This window comes from Lactuca virosa, chromosome 2, assembly GCF_052849685.1.
Source record: "Lactuca virosa cultivar CGN04683 chromosome 2, Lactuca_virosa_CGN04683_v6, whole genome shotgun sequence".
Taxonomy (NCBI): Eukaryota; Viridiplantae; Streptophyta; class Magnoliopsida; order Asterales; family Asteraceae; genus Lactuca; species Lactuca virosa.
This window is the reverse complement of record NC_136427.1, coordinates 26,837,117-26,859,545: the sequence shown is the minus strand read 5'-3', so window position 1 is coordinate 26,859,545 and position 22,429 is coordinate 26,837,117. Positions and strand designations below refer to the sequence as shown.

Sequence of the window (22,429 nt, the reverse complement as noted above, 5' to 3'; positions counted from 1 at the left end):
TATGAAGTTGGGCTAAAACCCATAGGATGCTCCATGGATGTTCCTTGGTTTTTTTGTACCCATGGATCATGGAAATGAAAGGCCATGACAATTAGGGTTTACATGGTGTAACCCTAATTGTGAAACACTATATAAGCATCTTATTCTTCCCAAAATCGGACCCCATGAGAAGACTATGATGGAATGGTGAGGGCTAGCCGATTTCATGAAGTGGTTCATTTCTCTTTAAGTTATTCCAAGTGTATTTGATGTTGTGTGAATCATTTGAGGTGTCACACTTGGGGCACTCGGCTCTTAAGCATCAAGGAATCAAGCTACATAAAAATGTATGTCTTCTAACTTGTTTTATTACCCAAGTATCAAAGATTGTATGCTAGATAGGATAATACCTTGGAATATTCATATTTGCATGTATAATAAAGAAAACATAGATCCAAGGTATTTAGGGTTGCATGTACACTTAGGAGTGTTAGAATTCTCAAAACCCAACAACGCGCTCCACCGACCTATGATAAACCTTAACCCACCCTTTGCATACCTTGTTAAGTCCAGGTTAGCTTGTCGGTTAACCACACACGCTCCAATAACGACTTATGCAAAGTGCAAAGCGTAATTTCATGGGTTAGCACCTTATTCACATTTTTCTAAAGTAACTAAGATTGGAAATTTATAAAAACATTTAGTTACTTTACATTCATCATACTTTTAATGAGGATTAAAATCATTGTCCTACCCGTTCAGCTAACGACCCTCCACCAGTCAAGGAAACGGTGGGTGAGAGTGGACACCCATTAAGCTGCCATTTTATAGGCAACAACCTTATACCCCTCTTATAGACCGGCTTCGTGAATGAGGACTACTAACGGTAAAACGACTTGTTCTTATATATATATATATATATATATATATATATATATATATATATATATATATATATATATATATATATATATATACTACTTTATAATGTATATATAATAGAAAACCAAAGGTTTTTAAGACCAAAGTCTTAAAAACAATGAGATGTAATTTGAACCCTTTGATGAAATTTAAGTGGTAGAGATTAAAATAGAGGTTATCCAAGTGAAATGAATTTAACCGATAAGAAATCCCCTACTTTTGTATAAATAGTCCCCCCTTATGCTTTACTTTCATTTACATCTCACTCTCTCCATTCCCGTTAACCAAGGGGTCTTATTTTGAATCTCTTTTTATTTACAGCCAATACAAACCCTCAAACCCTAAAAACCACATCATCCACCATCGGCACTACAATCATTCACCTCCATTACCTGCCGCCATAATCACCCCTACTAACGCCACCATGACGTACCTCATACTCCTTTGTTGCTAGATTGATGAACATATATCTATAATTACGGGAATCTGTAAACCCTCTCTTGCCGTCGTTGCTAGCCTCTCTATTGCATACTGCCCACCATTGTTGCTTGGTCCGTTTACCTTGATCACGCAACGATCTGTAGACCTTAAACGTAATCAATGACTCTCTCTCTAAAAATGTCTTTCTAACTATTTATGTGTATCCATTATTTTATTTTTGCTTGGTTTGTATGGATTCTCTTAGAATGAAGAGTATTGAAGAAAATAGAGGAACGTAGCAACAATTTTGAAAAGTGATTGATTCAAATGGGTAGATCTGGACTTTTTGTTTCTTTGTGATTACACATTTTTGCCTCCATAACTTGATTTTCTTATGTTATATATAAGGTCAATTTTTGTTATAGATAAGGTCAATTTTTGTTTTAATTTGTGTTTTGTTGTTTGTTTGGATTTCATTTGAGTTTCAGTCTCTTTATTTTTGGTTACCTGCAAATAAGATTAGATTTTACTTTATAGTTTTGCTTTCTTGATATTGTATTTGTATTCATTTTCATCAAATGGTTCCTTATCTCGGTCTTATTTTGTACATATTTCGAGCAAAAGTTTCTTTTCGTATATGTGTTGTATCATTATCATTATATATACTTATAAAGGAAGCATTTTTCCTTTCACCACATTCATTTGAAACTTTCATTCTTTTTTCCTTTCACCACATTCATTTGAAACTCCCATGACTTTTCAATTTCTTTATAATAATAATTATAATGTGTTAAAATAGGTTAAATAAATATAAAACCTAAAGTGTAATCATATATAAACTAAATTTCAATATTAAAATAATATATTTACTTCTACTTATAAAATTATCTTTTTTAACTTTTAACATATTATAATTAATTTATTAGTTTTAATATATTGTTGGATGTAAACCATTATCATTTTAAAGGTATAATTTTGGAACAATTTGTATAAGATATTTAAATTAATTAAAATATAACATTATAGGGTCAACTTGAATATAAAATTTTGTTTAAGTTAAACAATCCAAAGAATATTTTATAAATAGTTAAAAATGATAAATTTTAGTGTCTTTCTAATAATGGTTATAAGTTGATTAATAAGGTTAAATAAATATCAAACCAAAAGTGTAATCATAAATAGACTAAATTTCAATTTTAAAATAATATATTTACTTCTATTTATAAAGTTATATTTATAAAGTTATGTCTTTAAATTTTAAAATATTATACTTAATTTATTAGATTTAAAATGTTGTTGTATGTAAACCATTATTAGTTTAAAGCTACAACTTTTCAACAGTTTGGACAAAATACTTAAATTGTTAATTTAAATATAACATTTGTCAACTTAAATATAAATTTCAATTCCGCTAAAAAAACCAAAGAATATTTTATAAATAGTTGAAAGTAATAAATTATAGTGATAAATGCAAAAACTAAATTGTAATATCAATTTAACTAAAATATTTCTTAAATATATTTTTATAAACGTTAAATGTTTTCAAATAAGTAGCTTAAAATAATTTAAAATAAAAATAGTTAAAAATAACTCTATATAAATAATTATATTGTTACCTTTAAAATCAAAAAATAATGTTTGATGTTTTAAATAATTATAATGATAGAAATTAAAATATTAAGCAAAAAAATTAAAAAATTAGTTAAAAATAACAACAACTATAAATAACATTAAACCATATATTATATTTAATTCTATAATGTGTAACTCGCGGGTAGAAGTCATTCAAACCATTGAGATTATAAAGTTATAATAGATGTATATATTATCATATAATTCAAAATAATCAATATACTATATCAATTTAGTATATATAAATTATTATATCAAATTTTACAACAAAGTTATTATTATATTTAAAAAAAACATATATTTGTAAAAACTTCAACTATATAGGTGTTTCTGCGCAACGCGCGGGCATTCGCCTAGTTTGTATATATTTATAGCGATTTCCCTTTCATCTATAAGTTAATTTATTTTTATTTGCCTTTTTCTTATACAACCGAATAGATAACATTTTTGTATTATTATAATGTTTCACTGTTTGGTGTAAAATATGAAGGAAACTTAAGGTCATATATATCATAGGGTATATTATTATCATAGCTAATATTATTGCTGATGATAACGCTCAGAACATTATATTGATACCAAACAATATCCCCTCTTCTACCAACAAAAGGATATTTGGTTAATGAATTTATATTAATATATTCTATTTATATTTTTTATATTTATATAAATCGATATAGAAAAAAGTATCATTCACTTAAATGACAGATTAATAACTGATATTGAAAAAATATAAATGACTTGAATGACGATTTTGACTTGTAGTAATTATAGTCCTGAAGGTTTATTCTATCTTAGTAGTATTTTACCAAAAAAATAAATGATGTATATGAAAAGTTGAATGATGTTTACCTTCATGTTAAAAATGTGAACAATGTAGCAACAAAGAGTTTGATAAAAAACATACGACAACAAATTTTTGTGTTCATAAATAATAAACACGATTGATGATAATAATAAACATATAGTTTTAAGATGTAAATTTAAATTGTACCATTAGTACATATTAAATAATGTATAACAAAGAAATAAAACACAAAAAAATCAAAGGTTAACTATAAACAGTTAAATCGGCATTTCTATCTCAGTTCCAAAAGTATTTTTTTTTTATACTCAAAATTTTAATGTAAAAACTAAATAGTTTTACTGTGGCAAGCATTTAATGAATTTAAATGGTGAAGTGGCATGATTGTATTGATGCTGAAAACGTTTGACGCTTCAATTTCCTACATTTCCCCATAAACAATAGATCCAATAAAAAATTATACTGACGTTATGTATAAAATTTAAATATTTTTATATTTAGTCATAAAAAAATTATATATACACGTAATTTTCAATTTTGATTAATTTTTATCATATGAAAATTAATATTTAAATTAAATCTATATTTTATTTCCTATCGAATAGTTTCATTATCACCACTATATCTTTTTATTTGAAAACCATATCTCCTTAACACTTTTTTAGTTCTTTTCTAATTATGTATTACATTTTTATTGCTATAAAATATTTATTAAAATCAAATTTATGGATAATACAGAGGAAACATGATTATTTCATAATTTAATATTTTTAAACTTGATATTTACATTATTGAAATTTACGTTATTGAATTACGTTATTCCATAAGAATTAAAAAAATAGTTTTAATATATAAATATATAACTAACATAGTGTTTTATCAATTATTTAATTATAAAATCCTTCTAGCTATTATTATTATTATTTAGTATTATATAGAATATGTAAAACCGAATATACATTAGGGACGAGCATCGGAACTGAGGACCCGTTTTTAGAACCGGAACCGCCCGGAACTGAGTACCCGCTATAAATAATAAAATGTCGGCTAAAGTTTATACATCGTCGATGTATTACGTGATTCATTGAAAAATAACATGTTTTTGAAAGAAATATAATCAATGCAACAAGATCAACGTTTTAAATAACGTGAGACGTGAGCTTTGCGGCAAGGTAAAACCTATTTCATGGCAAACCTTGAAGAGTAATGATGTTTTTTCAAGGCGTGACAATTTTTATATATTAAAAAAGATAAATCATAAATTTATAGAATTATATCAAAAATATCAATTTTTTAGAAGTGTTATATCATCATTGAATATAAAAAAGTTAACAAAAACTCAATTGTTTTAAGCCCGTTGATAATAATAATAATAATAATAAAACTCGCACCATAACATGATAAGGCAAGCCTTCACACGTTATTTGGAGGTCACGATCAACAAACATGTCTTTGACGTTTTTGTAACGGCTACACCACGCTTGACGACATGACAATCCTTGGGGCGCGCGCCATGGTACACCTTGTAGCAGTAGAACCATGAACGAGACTATTCACCGAAAAAACCGATTTGGCGCGTCGTAAGGAAATTAATCGATAAAACGGAACTATTAACCGCCATCCTATATGCGGTCCGCTGCATCGCGCGGGTATCCTACTAGTATATATATATATATATATATATATATATATATATATATATATATATATATATATATATATATATATATATATATATATATATATATATATATTATTAACTTATAATATTATAAAGTATAAGGGTTGAATTTTAACTTTTTAAAATTCTAGGGGTTGGAACTAAAGTTTACTAAAATGTGTGAGGCTTTACATGTTCCAAGACTTGAGGGCAAGTTTTGTAACTATATTTGGTATGTACTTGACCCGATTGGCATGGTCCATTTGGGTTGCATGACATCATGCATTTGGATAGACTAAAATGAGAGAAATAACAGTTAAGGTTTACTAATATATTATAAGTTCTAATATATTAATAAGATTATTTAATTAGTATTGATCAAGAATTAATTTGGAAATCAATTAAGTGATCAAAAGGAGACTAATTAAATATATGGGTTGATTGTGTAAATCATCTAGACTTGTATAGTGAGCTAATGCTCCATGGATTATCAAGTTGGGCTAAAACCCATAGGATGCTCCATGGATGTTCCTTGGTTTTTTTGTACCCATGGATCATGGAAATGAAAGGCCATGACAATTAGGGTTTACATGGTGTAACCCTAATTGTGAAACACTATATAAGCATCTTATTCTTCCCAAAATCGGACCCCATGAGAAGACTATGATGGAATGGTGAGGGCTAGCCGATTTCATGAAGTGGTTCATTTCTCTCTAAGTTATTCCAAGTGTATTTAATGTTGTGTGAACCATTTGAGGTGTCAAACTTGGGGCACTCGGCTCTTAAGCATCAAGGAATCAAGCTATATAAAAAGGCATGTCTTCTAACTTGTATTATTACCCAAGTATCAAAGATTGTATGCTAGATAGGGTAATACCTTGGAATATTCATATTTGCATGTATAATAGAGAAAACATAGATCCAAGGTATTTAGGGTTGCATGTACACTTAGGAGTGTTAGAATGCTCAAAACCGAACAACGCGCTCCACCGACCTATGATAAACCTTAAGCCACCCTTTGCCTACCTTGTTAAGTCCAGGTTAGTGTGCCGGTTAACTACACACGCTCCACTAACGACATATGCAAAATGCAAAGTGTAATTTCATGGGTTAGCACCTTATTCACATTTTCCTAAAGTAACTAAGATTGGAAATTTATAAAAACATTTAGTTACTTTACATTCATCATACTTTTAATGAGGATTAAAGTCATTGTCTTACCCGTTCGGCTAACGACCCTCCACCAGTCAAGGAAACGGTGGGTGAGAGTGGACACCCATTAAGCTGCCATTTTATAGGCAACAACATTATACCCCCCTTATAGACCGACTTCGTGAATGAGGACTACCAACGGTAAAACGACTTGTTCTTATACATATATATATATATATATATATATATATATATATATATATATATACATACATATATATATATATATATATATATATATATATATATAAATATATATATTATTAACTTATAATATTATAAAGTATAAGGGTTGAATTTTAACTTTTTAAAATTCTAGGGGTTGGAACTAAAGTTTACTAAAATGTGTGAGGCTTTACATGTTCCAAGACTTGAGGGCAAGTTTTGTAACTTTCAAAACTTTTCATCTTTCATAACTTATGAGTTAATGGTTTATTAAAATGAGAGACTTTTCATTTTATATAACTTATGTGTTTATTAATGTACTTTAAAAGAGTGACTTTTGGTAATCCATAACTTGAGGACAAATTATGGATTCCATTAAAACACAAAATGATCAAGAATTAAACTACCAAGCAAGTTGCAAATAATTCATATGATCTTCTAAACTCATAAGTGTATGAATGTTCATATCAACAATTTCAAGAATCATAAAAAGCACATATAAGACTTGAAATTTTGATAATAGCTATTGAAAATGGATTAGCATAACCATTACACCATCTAAAACAAGTTTTATAAGACCAAAACAGTTTAGGGTAATGTTTCTAGTCCATTTCCAGTAGCAAAACTCGAAAAACTGCATTCTGGGCATTCTACTCATCGAGTGCATGAACCTACTCGAAGAGTAGGATGATTATCCACATGGACTCGTCGAGTCCCCCCATGGACTCAGCGAGTTCCTTCAGCAGAATGCAAAATTTTCGACTTTTTCAACAATTTGCATCAAGTATCAAGAAAACAAGCCTAGACTCTGATATCACTGATGGATTTTGAGCATTCTAACACTCCTATGGTGTACATGCAACCCTAGAAACCTTTGATCTATGTTTTACTAAGATACATGCAAATTTTTTTTTCCAAGGTTCTTAACCTAACTAGCATGACATGGGGAACTTTGAAACATAATAAGCTAGTAGAGTTACATATCTTTTAGTAGTGGTTGTTTGCTTGGAGTTTGAGAGCCTAGAACCAATAATGTGGATGCCTCAAATGGAAGTCACAAATCACCACAAACCTTGGAAACTTGAGAGAATAGTAGAACACTTCTAGAAATTGCCACCCTTAGTTCTCACATAAAAACTAGTGCAATTTCAAGTGTCAGGGACTCCTTTATATAGTTTGGTGGATTACGGTTACATCCATGTAAGCCTAGCCCATTTTAAATAAGCATTAGCCCGCACTATATAAATACAAGAGTCAATATTTAATTAGTCACACTTTTGATCTCCAAATTAATTAATTTCAGATCAATACTAATTAGATAATATGATTTCATATTAATATATTATAACTTATAATATATTAATAAATCATAACTTATACTATTCTCAAAAGATTATCCATATAAATTGTTTGGGTGAAGTGCATCCCAAATGGACCATGCCGGGTCGGGTCAAGTACATCTCAAATATAGTTATAGACTTAGACACCTTATCCAACAGTCATTCCCTAGTAAATTCTGTGGTGGTGATTCCCTAGAAAATTCCGTGGTGGTCATTCCCTAGCAAATTTCGTGATGGTGAATCCATAGTAAATTCCGTGGTGGTCATTCCATAGGAAATTCCGTGGTGATGATTCCATAGAAAATTATGTCGTGTTGAATCCCTAGCAAATTCCGTTTGATGACTTACTAGCAAATTCTGTGGTCGTGAATCCCTAGCAATTTTCGTGGTGTATATTATATACCAGATTCCATATGAACCGATGGATAATTGATTTATAAATTATATCCAAATTATTTTGTAGTAATATATGAAAAACAAAAATAACAAAAAAATCAAAACCATTATATCATAAAATAATACAATAATTATTTATTACATGGAAAAAAGAAAGTTGCTAATCTAAAATAAATACTCTGCAATAAACATATATCTACCTACTACTGTTATTGTTTTGTAAATACATTAATATGATCCAATGCCGTTTGAAGTTGTTTTTCAAGATGCCCGACCCTTGTGTTGTTTTCTTCTTATGGTGTCCATGGTATCACCCATGGATGACATATGGGTCATTGGTCAACATGGTAGTTGCTTATGGTGTCCATGGATGACATACGGGTCATTGGTCCACATGGTAGTTGCTTATGGTGTGATGGTATCACCCATGGATGACATATGAGTCATTGGTCAACATGGTAGTTGCTTATGGTGTCCATGGATGACATATAGGTCATTGGTCAACATAGTAGTTGCTTATGGTGTAATGGTATCACCCATGGATGACATACGAGTCATTGGTCAACATGGTAGTTGTGTATGGTGTCCGTGGATGACATACGTGTCATTGGTCAACATGGTAGTTGCTTATGGTGTGATGGTATCACCCATGGATGACATATGGGTCATTGGTCAACATGGTATTTGCTTATGGTGTCCATGGATGATATACGGGTCATTGGTCAACATGGTAGTTGCTTATGGTGTCCATGGATGACATACGGGTCATTGGTCAACATGGTAGTTGCTTATGGTGTCCATGGTATCACCCATGGATGGCATATGGGTCATTGGTCAACATGCTACTTGCTTATGGTGTCCATGGATGACATACGGGTCATTGGTCAACATGGTTGTTGCTTATGGTGTCCATGGTATCACCCATGGATGACATATGGGTCATTGGTCAACATGGTGGTTGCTTATGGTGTCCATGGATGACATATGGGTCATTAGTCAACATGTTAGTTGCTTATGGTGTAATAATATCACCCATGGATGACATACGGGTCATTGGTAAACATGGTAGTTTCTTATGGTGTCCATGCATGGATGACATACGGGTCATTAGTCAACATGGTTGTTGTTAATGGAACATCTTCTAATCGCCATAATTTTTTCCGACGAAACGCGTTGTTTCAGTTCTTCACTCTTATTTCAGTCACTTGCAAACAACTCCAATTTCAGAATTCCGACAGTCAAATCCTAAAATCATTTTCGTAGAATCGTTTAGTGAATGTTTATTATTATGGAAGTCCGTACTTCTTCTAATATTCAATCAAGAAATCAAAGGAAATTGCTAACAGACATGCCATTTGAAATGATGGAGAAAATAATAGTCGACTTGGGAAAAATTTCAGCAGTCGAGGCTTTCAGGATAAAGAGTGTGTAAGTTTTGTCTTCGATCATTCTATTTCACAAGTGTATTTGAGTTGTCGTTACATTATGGAGCGAATATTGTGTTTCGTTTGCAGTTGGAGATTATTCAACGAGGCAGGAAAAACGGATGAAGTATATAAACATATAGAGTTAGATGGATTACGATTTCGTGGTTGGTCTGACCAGAAACATGCAGTTGTCAACAAATGCATAGAGATGAGAAGCCCAAATATTATGTTCAGGAATGGATTGGTACGTTGTTATATATATGCATAATAGTAATTAATATATTTATTGTTTTGCATAACTTTAACTAGAATTATGTGTTTAATGTTTTTTTTTTTCAGATGAAGTTATTTTTCTTAGAAGTTGGACATGAAGGGAAAACGATGCTTGAAGAAGCATCTGAATTGGGACATTTGGATTCAACATTTGTCCTGGGAATGATGTTGATGGCTGGAGGGAGACATAGGAAGTAGGAAGGTTTGGACATGTTGAACAATGCTTACCACAGAGCAAAAGGCAAGTGAAATCTTAGAGCAAATTGTTCTAAGGTTCATCTCAACTTAAATAGGGAGGGTAGGAAACATGTACACTTCCATGGCTTCCATAGAACTTGTGCAATGCATAAGTCTGTAATTAGTGTGTCAGACGCTTTTGTGAATGGATACAAATGGGTGTTTAGGTGTGAAATTTGTTTATGGGATGCTTGTTTCGTTAGGTTTTCTAGGGAGTTTGGTATAATTTATGAGTAGCTTGTTGATATGTACTTTCATATTATGACAATTAATGCTATGTACATTCTTTTTGGTTTAATATACAAATATATAGTAATTTACTTGATAAGTAATCACTTGATGTTGTTACTTGATTAGTAAATATGTTGTGTTGTTAATAAGGGACTAAAAGAGTAAAAGTTTGGAATGATGTTTGAATGATGTTAGAATAATGTTTGAATAATGTGTTTTCGACTTTCAATATTAGTGTTTATATTGTATTGTGATTATAGTTGTATGTAGCAATGTTTGTTCTTTCCTAGTATTAAATACATATAAAATACAATTGTAAAGGCATAAACATACATGCTTTTTATTTTGGATTTGGTAATTTGGTTTAATATCAACTAGTGGAGAACCCATGCTTTGCATGGGGTAAATATGTAAAGGCGTAAACATAGGGACTAAAAGTGGCAACAAAGAAAAAGTATTGTGGCTAAAATCACAGTAAAAAAAGTTACTATAAACATAGGGACTAAAAGTGGCAACAAAAGAAGACTATTATGTATAAAATCTAAAGTAAAAAAGTTTACTGTTAAAATATTGTTCCACTTTTAATATATATAATAATACATGAATACATACTAGTAATTTGGTGAAATGTTAATATAAATGTATTACATTATGGATTATGATATATATGTTATTTTTGTCCTTTTCATTTCAATAATCTTTCCACTGTTACCTAGCTATGAAAGGTTATAATATTTGAATAATGTGTTTTGATACAAATACCCTTAGTATTCACATATTTGGAATGATTTAAGGGGCAATTTGCTCTTTTTGCACTCTAAATTGTTAAGGCGTCATCATACCTCCGACGTCACGCCGGCGTTCTAGTTCTTCAACCATTCAGAACATCTCAACTTTTCCGGGCGATAAATCTGCATACAAACACTAAAACCCCCAAATCGTCCAAGGATAATCGTTCTCAAAAACGATTTTATCCGATAATAGAGACTCCTGTACTCCTCTCGACCAGATCAGCATAAAGTAACTTTTTTTCCATACCCTATTACACTGTCTTTCATAGATACGCTTAATTTAAAAAAAATTGAAATCAACTACTCAAATGTGTATTTCGTAAGTAGAATGTCGAATACTAGAAGTCGCCGTTCGTTAGATGATCTCCCACTAGAGATTTTGAGTCGGATATTTGTAGTATTAGGGGCAGAATCTGCGAAAGACATCGTCTGTGCAAGACTTTGGTAATTGTCAATAAACATCAACTAATGAATGTATATTTGATGAAATACAACTTTATTTATTTGTTATTTAATGTGTATTTAAAATTTTGAAATTCAAAGAAGATGTATGAAGCGGGGGGCGATCCTCAAGTGTACAGAACAACATGCATTGACATGTTGGAAGGAATGGGTCCCAAAAATCTGAAAGCTGATTTATTTATACGCACATGTGCATTGCATAATAACATTGAAGCCATGTTCAGACAATGAATTCTATGTGTAGTTTCAGTAATTATATGTAATCTATACCATTTATTAATATTTAGTGGCATTCATGTCATATATTGATATTGATATTCTGTCAACAGGATGAGTGCTTTTATTATGACAATTTTGATTTAGGATTGACTTTGTTGAGACAAGCAGCAGATGAAGATCATCTTGAGGCAATTTATTTGCTTGGAATGATCTACATTTCAAGAGGGCCTCATCAATGTGATGAAGGTATGTATATATGGTATATATGTAAATTAAATTATATATATAGTTAATTAAGGCATGTTTTTAGTTTGGGGTTAGTATTTAGTTGTGTTGTGTTGTATAATATTTACTGTTGTATTGAAAAGGATACATTGGATTAATTGATGGATATTTTAATGTGTGGGTTTACAATTACTTGATGCCTATTTTGGCTGGGCAATTCCGGATGATGAGGAGTACACAGGTGTTGTTGATAGTGTCGAAGAGCTGTTGCGGGCTGTTGATGTTGTTTATAGTGTGAAGACCCACGTCATTCTGTTAAAGGTGCATTTGCAATAGGCCATGAAGAGGATGAGGATCGACAAAGATATAGCTTGGTTTTATGTTTACATCATTTTGTTAAAAGGGCATTTTAGTCATTTTTGCTTGCTATGTTGTTTGATTAGCAAGAAGTATACGTAAAACCCATATTATTTTTCTGATGAAGTATAGTTAATGGAATTAAAAATAAGTTTGTAATGAATTCGTTATTAAGGAAAATAATCTACATATATTATATACTTTAACATGCCCGATTTTAAGGGTATGCAAGAGGTGCAACCGCACAGGCCCCAAAAAAATAGGTCCCGAGTTCTAATAAAATTATATGGTTAATTAGTCATTATATACTATGTTTTTCAAAAAATTATACACAACTTGATTAGCACAATTGGCTTAACCGCGCCCTTTTCTAGCATAAGCTTAAGTTCGAGTCCGCTTGCCAACAATATCTACTTTTATAATTCATTTTTACATTTTTAGCCATTGTTTATGCCACATATTACCAATTCAAAAACATTTCATTCAAACCATATCTTATAAATTCCATTGATCATAATAATAATTCATCCATAGAATAAGAAAATTAATTAAGCATACATCCCAACAAATGTCGTCACAAATTAGCTACGCGTTTTGTTCCATAGCAAAACAAGCAAACGAGATCATATTCCATAGCAGAATTCCCTAGCAAAATACCTAGGAATGATACCTACATAGCAAATCAACTATGGAGTTGGTTTCCGCCACAAACTCCGTTGCATAGTAACCACGATAATTAATTCCATAGCAACAGTACAACGGAAAGTGATTTCGTAACAAATGTCGTTGGAAAATTGCTACAAATTTTTGTTCCATTGAACTATCAGTAGCATAATACTAACGGATATGGAGTCGGTAGCATTTTCCCTAGCAAGTCCCATTTTCGCTATGAGAAATAAAATTCGTAGACAATGTGGTAGCAACATTGCTATGGAACGACATTCCATAGCACTATCCATTGCAGATTAACAATGAAAATACGTTCCATAGCGACCTTCCCTAGCAAAATCGTGTTTTTCTTGTAGTGCTACCTTCCACACCTATCTATAGTTTTCTCAAGAATCATCCCGAATCCTCTAAGTCACCTTCTCAAACCGATGCACCCGAAACTCACTAAACAACGCAAAAAAAAAACCCGCTGAAGCACTTCCTAGGCTATCCTAATTTCCCAACCTCACCCTGCCATCAGCTGCTGAAGAACTCCCCATAATTCCAGTCATCCACCTCATGAATACATTCATATTCACTTAGTAGCTAACTCCCATTACCTAAGAGTTCCACAAAGCACAGGGCATGCAACATTTGTGCAGTACCACTCCAATCCATAAAACGATCATAGGACATTCAACGCACATACCACAACTCATGCTAGAAATTTCCACCCTTCCTGTCGGTTACCTTATGCATGCAAATTATACACAGAACAAGATCAAATAGACTGTCGAATAATAGACTCTACCCTAGGACAACAACCAGACATGGAACATGAAATAAGGCCAAATCAATTATTCTAGGGCTATTAGATCCTAACCGCAAACAATTGTTAAAGCATACACTTAGCAGTTACTGATACCAATAGATATTTCCATTACAACATAGCATCCAATACTTCCGAGACTACAAAGCATCACACATATCAAACTAATCTATCACTGACTAATCAGCTATAGCATGCAAGTCTACCAGCTCATACAATAAACATACAAAGGCATCTCTCCTAGCATTCTATCATGCAAAAACTAAGCAGATCCTTAGCCTTAACTAGCATGAAATTCACCGATTCATAAATCAAATCATATCACATTACACGTATGGGTATTTTGGGAAAACTTACTTGAGCTCGGCTGATTGCATGTACCGCACCCTTCTCTTATCTTATAAAATTTCTTTTCTTAAAAATATTTTTCTTTTGAAAACTCTACCAAATCCTCAGTTTGAGTTCAGACATACCCGAGAGTATGTCCGAATCCGTCAAACCAATGCTCTGATACCAACTTGTAACGTCCAAAAAATCAAGACATAGAATTTTTTGTTTTTAGGTTAATAAATCGTTAATACATATCTTTCCCATAAAATCAAGATAAAGAAGTTTTAGGTAAACATCATCAAATCAGAGTAATTCACAAAATGCAGAAACATGCAGTATGTGCTATGCAATCATCCCGAGCCCTTCCATTTGAAAAGTGTAGTACCAGAAACATAAATTGAAAACCGTAAGCACAAAGCTTAGTGAGTTCCCCAAAATACCATACAACATACAACCACAAATTATCATGCAACGTACATATCGTTGTCATGGGCTCTCCCATGGTCATTATCTGGAATGCCATTGGCTCCCCCATGGTCTTTACCTGTAATGTCATGGGCTCCTCCCATGGTCTGATATCCAAATGCCACAGGCTACCCCCAGCGTCTTTCATTCAGGTATCACAGAGATAACTAGCATATCACATAACACGTAATGGCCCGACATTGGTGCCTTCGACCCATGGATATAGTGAGAAGACTCACCTTGCACTGCCGAATCAAACATAAAATCATTGGTTGCTGGCTGATAGATCCTCGAACTATCAAAGTCAAAACAACACCCAATCAACAATTGGGTTCCAATCCATAACGATAAATCCATTACTAGGGTAAATGACTAATTTTTCCCTCACCTACTTTTGGACCAAGACTTAGGCCCAAACTTAATAATCCACGAGGCCCAAATACCAAAAACTAGCGAAGGCCCAATCCATGACCCAATTTTCCAAATTAGGTCCAAATCCATAGTGGGCCTCCATAAATAAATATCAACCCAAAAGCTGATGGCCCAACAGGGCCCAAAACAACAAAGCCCAAAAGATGGCCCACACCGAAGCCCAAAACCGAAATCCCACTCTGCTGAGTACGTGGGGTGTACTCAGCTTGTACGCTAAGCGTACTGGCTTAAGAGCTTGTATGCTACACATACAGGCTTGTACGTCCAACGTACTCCTCCTGTTGACCAACTCTCAATTCTAGCTCTTAATCCATTAAGCCAATACATCCAAAACCTCAAAATAGCTAAATATAAGTGACTTGATCCATAAAGTCGATTGCTTAAATCCTTTGCATGGCTTAATGAAGCCCAACACCAAAGATGAACTCCAATGGTCAAAATCACACCAAAATGTCTTAAGAACTTCTTAATATCTTAAGACCTTAGTCTAAACTTCCATATCTGAATCAAAGGGACTTCCTAAGTCATAAAGTTCCCGACTTTATGACTGAGCATGACTTAATGGGACCCAAAACAAAACCCTAAGTTCCAAGCTTAACCAAAAGACTACCAAATAAAAAATCATATTTTTCAAGTTTGTTTAATATTGACCTTTCGCTTTTATTCATTGTCAAAAACAAAAGACACTATGTTTTCACTTTCTTTCAGTTTTGATGTTGCATTTTACAATTTTTGTTTTCAAACTCATCATTGGCAAATCAGGTATCCAATGAGGGCCACGATGAAATTGTCAAAATTGAAAAAAAATGCAATTTTCAATTAAAAAAAAAGTAATAATAATGTCAAAATCAGGAAACAAATGAAATGATAGTGTGTTTTGTGCCATTTAACATAGTCAAATATTGAAATATTTTTTCTATTACGGTTATTGATTCAAGTTTTCATATTGATATTGATTCTTATTTCAAAGTTCCAGCGACCAAAATCAATACAAAATATTGAAATAAGAAGCTTACCTAAAAATGTTTAGATTTTAAATTAAACACTGGATATTGATCTTTATTTCAAAGTTCCAAGGACCAAAATCAATAAAAAACCATGAAATAAAAGTAAGGACCAAATCAAGGACCAGTTTTCTAATTTATTTAAGAAATAAATTATCATGCGAAGTGTCTAGAATGTTGCCGTCGAAAGTTTTGTAAACCACATTAAGCAAATACGTAGGTGTTTTTGTAGTTGTGCCTTAAACCACACGCATCAATTTTGTAATTTTATCAATATTTAATTTGAATATAAGATACTGACAAGGTTAGTCAAAATTCAGATTACAAAATCGTGATAACAGACTTTCCCCAAATCTTCCATTTCGCTTAACTGTAGAAATTCATATACAGCAGCATCCAAAATCAAAATGTCAGACGAAATTCCTTTCCATATCCAAGAGAAGATCATCAAAAGCTTTCCTGTCAGGTCATTGCTTCAGTTCAGAACCGTCTCGAAAGCATGGAAGTCATTGATCGACAGCTCTGATTTTATTGCTGCTCACAGCGTTACTCAGCCTCAGCATCTGCTTTTAAGGTACGAAGATCCTGTAGAAACTGTGGAAAAATATGTTTCTTTTCTCGATGATGACACTTTTCCTCATCAGAGGTTTGTTCATACCCTTCCTGAGTCCTTTAAACTACTTAAACAGTCAACCATAGTCGGTAGCTCTCTAGGGTTGTTGTGCTTGCATGGTTATTATGGAGATGGAAAGGGTTTTTTACCCAACTTTGAAATGGAGATGGTTGTTCTTTGGAATCCTTCGATTAGAAAGTCAATTACTGTTCCTATGCCTAACACGTTATATTTGGACCCTAAAAATGATATTGGTTTTGGTGTTTCCCCTGTGACTAGTGACCCTACAATCGTTGAGATCACACAATTTCACAAAACTAGCTACCATTGTGAAGCTAAAGTTTACACTGTGAGCTCAGGCAAATGGAGAAATCTATCTAACAATCTTCCTAGTAAACCATTTCGCATCTTCTCGCCTCAGGTGGTTGTTGATAAGTTTATTTATTGGTGTGCTTTTGACCCGATAACTAGAGATAACATGTTAACGTATCATAATCTGATAATGTCATTTGATATGACTAATGACAACTTTGGAGTGATAGACCTCCCAGATAGCTTAAGGTGCCTCTCTCCTACTCAGTTGTGTATTTCTAAGCTAAGGGAGTCTCTTGTCATGCTCGATTATCATAGGTTTTTAAAACGTTTTTGTGATGTATGGATGATGGAGAATGGTGTTAAAAAATCATTTACAAAGAAATTCACGGTTGAGGCACCATATTGGTCAAGGAAAATAACACCACTAGGATTTAGGAAGAGTGGTCAACCTATAATGGAATTGGAAAATGATCATGAATTTTTTCAACAGAGTGAACTTGTGGTCTATGAGCCCTACCCTAAGCGCTTCGATTATCTTGAGATCTATGGAACAACTGAAACATTCTCTGTGCATTCCTACATGGAAACACTAGTTTTGATAGAGTGAACTTGTGGTCTATGAGCCCTACCCTAAGCGCTTCGATTATCTTGAGATCTATGGAACAACTGAAACATTCTCTGTGCATTCCTACATGGAAACACTAGTTTTGATAGGTCAGTCTGATTGAGTCTGATTGCAGTATCGAGGTCGAAGATGATGGCCTCATTGCAACGTCTAGCCTAGAATGAATGACTTGTGGTGTGGACAATTGAGGAAGATATCTACAGATCAGATGAAGTTGATAAAAAAGTAAATGCATGTAATGTTTAAATACTAGTGGTGAAACCCCGATTGATGTTGTGGGAATTATGTATGTACAACAGACTAGAGATAATTTACGATAATTCGGTTGATGATAAAAAACGTGTGCATTTCTTGTTTGTTTAGACATGTGGATGAATATTATAATAGCAATGTACGTATAATTCATGTCCCATAAAAGAAATACTTACATTTCTTTACCAATTAAATCAATATGTAACAAATAAAAGCATCACACTATAATTACATTGTTATTATGATTACAAACATATAAGAATGTTGCTATTTAGGGAGTTTTGTCACACCTCCCGAGCATGTCAATTAGACAATTACATCATCATTTGCCAAAACAACTTCAAGACCTGAAATAAAATTGTGTATTTTTAACATCCCAAAAATACTAATAAAAATATTTTCGTTTTCAAATCATTAAACTCACACAATGTTTGTCGCAAAATCGGTCATAGTAAATGTATCACAATCATTAGAGTAAATTAAAAATCATCATTGCGGAAAATTATTATGGGATACTGTGCGGTCAAGTCGGGCCCTTCCCTTTGGAATTGGAAGTATCTGAAAATGCTTAAACCACAAAAATGTAAGCACAAAGCATAGTAAGTTCCTCAAAATACCACATACCATACATATCAATGGGCTCAACCCTATGTGAACGCTATGATCCAACCATAGTCTTATATGCACCACCAGATTACAGTCCATCTGTAAATTTTTTGCCATGATCGAACCATGGTCTTCCATGCAAGTCACAAAGACAAACAAGTTTTGTGATCCAACCATAGTCTTTCATACAAATGTTGTGATCCAACCACAATCTTTCATACAGGTGTTGTGATCCAACAACAATCTTTCATACAAGAGTCATAGATACAATCTAGCAACCTATATAGTATATTGAGAAGACTCACCTGTCTAACAAAGTCAGATAAACCACAACTCAATGCCACGCAATAGGTGTTACATCACACCTAACGAATCACACAAGGTCCAACCTTTGTCTATACTCTAGAACTAGCAATTTGACCAAAAGTCAATCCATGTCAACAAGTCAACGGTCAAGGTGAAAGTCAACAGTCAGGGTAAAAGTCAACGGCCAACATTATCATCGGAGAACTCGCGAACAATGGGCACGTCATCTACAATCTTCTTACCACCCTCTCGCATATCCACCACATAAGCTAGGAATCTGGAGCACCCCTGCTGAATATATCTCGTAGCTCTTGCAGCTGAATAGACAGTCGGTCCACGCTGAGTACCCTCACTATGAATAACCAGTTTTCCCCCACTTGGGGTTCGAACTCTCACCAACTGGTGCTCATAATCAATCATATCCCCATTAGGGCCCAACCAATCCATATCCACAATAATCTTCGACCCTCGCAGAGGAATCAGAACAAAATAAATCAAATATCTCTCGTTGAATATATTCATAACACATCCCCAATGAACTCTCGAAGCACTCATTGGCCGATGATCGGAAATCTCGACCTCCAATGGATAATCTAAAGTCCCTAGAGCATCACTAAACTTCTAGCTAAGCGCAAGAGACACAAATGATTGGGTAGCACCCGAATCGAACAGAACATGAGCAATCATATCATTGACTAAAAACGTCGTTGTACATGATCAGATAAAACATAAGCATAAACAAGGAAAACAGTAAAAGATATGGTAAAGATATATATCGGTAGCCACATCCGGTGTTTCTCGTGCCTCTTTGGCTGTCAACAGGAATGTCCTACTTGTAACACCTCAAATTTTAGAACAAATTTTCATTTTAATTTACCAATTTAAAGTTTCATAAAGTAGGTTATCAAACACATAATTGTTCGAGCAACCATTATTACAAATTATCAGAGTTCACAACTGTCCCAGTAACAAATCTCCCAGCGAGTGTGTACAATCAAACCTTCGCCTTCCTGCGGTCCTCAGAAGTACCTACCACATATAAATCAACAATTGTAAGCACAAAGCTTAATGAGTTCCCCAAAATACCACATACAACACAACATAAATAAACAACTATGGGTTATCAGAAGTAAGTGCTTTAAGGTCAGAAAGACCATTTTTCCCTTCTCATGGTCCAAAACCCTAAATTTTGACCAAAAGTCAAAAGTCAACGAAAGTCAACTGCCCAGCATGTACGTTGGGCGTACCTCTCCTTACGTGGGGCATACAACTCGAACAACATAAAAGTCAGGGGTGGAACTAGTTATGCGGTGCGTAACCAGGAGTACGCATGGTGTACTCCATCTGTTTCAGCTTGCCAACTTAATTCCTTAAACCATTAGTACATCTAACCCCCAACTTCAAATCTGACCATCCTAAGGTGTCTTAATCCATAAAGTCATCGAATTTATGCCCTTGCATGGCTAGGAAAGTCCAAATGCAACAAACCTTAACTTAAAACACACTCTAAGCTACTTTGCTCATGCATGAACCATAGGAAACGACCAAGCAATCATTTTTATGAATCTACATCTCCTATAATGCATGAAAGGACAGTTAAAAACCCCTGGGGTACACCAAACTCATAAAGGTCTAATCTTGGGGACATAAGTACATGAAACTACAAACATGAAGAACAAATGGAAAACTTATCAATGTATAAGCTTTATACCTTAAAATGATGCTCAAAGAGGTAAGGCTCCTGGATCTACAAGCTTGCTAAAACCCATTCCTTCTTTTCTATTCCCTTCTTCAACTAGATGCACCAAAACCACAAAATTTGCTCATAAAACCCACACAAGCAACTTATACACGAAATAGGATTTTGGCCAGGGAATGTTGGCTTATGAACAAAAGGGGGCATAATATTGTTTAAATATGGAGAAACCCTTATGATTAGGGTTTAGAGTCTGGGCCAGTGCGCCCTGTGTACCACACGTACGCCCAGTGTTCTAGCGGACCACTTGCGATTCCATGTTGCATGAGTACACTGCGTGTACTCTTAACTACGCCCAACGTACGACCACAAATGCAAGCCTTTTCTACAAGGGACCAATCGTGCAACTTTTGATAAAGATAAAAGAAATAATGAAAATACATGATATCGGGATGTTACAATTATGCACCACTTGAATCAGGCTTCGCTCTCGAAGTCATCCTCACGAAATAGCTCAGGATAGTTCTCACACATTTCGTACTCGGGTTCCCACATCCATTCCGAGCCTCTCCGGTGTTGCCACTGAACTTTGACCAAGTTCCCTACCTTGTTCCTCAAGGTCTTCACTTTCCGCTCCATAATGGCCATAGACTTCTCAACGTAGTACATACGACCATTGATCTGAATGTCCTCCAAGGGGACCACACCTGTATCGTCAGCTATACACTTCCTCAGCTGGGAAACATGGAAGGTATCATGAAGCTGTCTCAACTCTTTCGGTAGCTCCAACCGGTAAGCCACCTTGCCCACACAGGTCAAAACTCAGAAAGGGCCAATGAATCTGGGGCCCAGCTTGCCCCGCTTCCTGAAACGGATAACACCCTTCCAGGGTGATACCCTGAGAAGCACTAAACCCCCCACCAAAAACTCTATCTCAGAGCGTCGCCGGTCCACATAACTCTTCTGGCGGTCTGAGCCGTCAACAATATTTTCCTAACCTGCTGTATAAGCTAAGTCGTCTTAAGAACTACCTCCATGCTCCCCATGACCCTCTGTCCAACCCCGCCCCAACAAATAGGAGTCCGACATCTCCTTCCATATAGAAGCTCGAAGGGGGGCATACCAATACTCGCATGATGGTTGTTGTTATAAGAAAACTCATCCAATGGAAGATAGGAATCCCAAATCCCACCAAAATCGATGAAACAGGCATGCAACATATCCTCGAGCGTCTAAATAGTCCGCTCGCTCTGCCCGTCCGTCTGTGGACGGTATGCAGTATTGAAATGTAGATGGGTCCCCAACTCCTCGTGAAATCTCTTCCAGAAGTTGGAAGTAAAATACACATCTTGGTCTAACACAGTAGACGTTGGCACCCCATGCCGAGACACCACCTCTCGAACATAAATATCAGCCAACTTCTTTGCTGAAGAGCTCTCACTAATGGATAACAAGTGAGCACTCTTCATCAAACGATCCACTATCACCCAGATAGTGTCAACACCCCTTACAATCCTCGGTAACTTTGTAATAAAATTCATGGTGATGTGCTCCCA

General features: G+C 34.1%; 2 protein-coding genes across 3 annotated transcripts; both read left to right on the top strand.

Annotated features, from left to right (window-relative positions):
• The first annotated feature begins 9,878 nt into the window (after positions 1-9,878).
• LOC145157311 (putative F-box protein At1g67623) lies at positions 9,879-10,428 on the top strand. Its single transcript, XM_079076371.1, has 3 exons — positions 9,879-9,958; positions 10,045-10,201; positions 10,297-10,428. Exons 1-3 carry the CDS (start codon positions 9,879-9,881, stop codon positions 10,426-10,428), a joined length of 369 nt encoding a protein of 122 aa, XP_078932497.1.
• A 6,370-nt stretch (positions 10,429-16,798) lies between these two features.
• Positions 16,799-18,380, top strand: LOC145156278 (putative F-box protein At4g21240). 2 transcript variants are annotated; one of them, XM_079075713.1, is made up of 2 exons: positions 16,799-17,034; positions 17,353-18,380. In XM_079075713.1, the coding sequence occupies exons 1-2, from the start codon at positions 16,868-16,870 to the stop codon at positions 17,993-17,995; spliced, it is 810 nt and encodes a 269-aa protein (XP_078931839.1). In that variant the 5' UTR covers positions 16,799-16,867; the 3' UTR covers positions 17,996-18,380. The 2 variants fall into 2 exon arrangements, with proteins under 2 accessions (XP_078931839.1, XP_078931837.1); XM_079075711.1 differs by having other exon boundaries at positions 16,799-18,380.
• Positions 18,381-22,429: the final 4,049 nt, after the last annotated feature.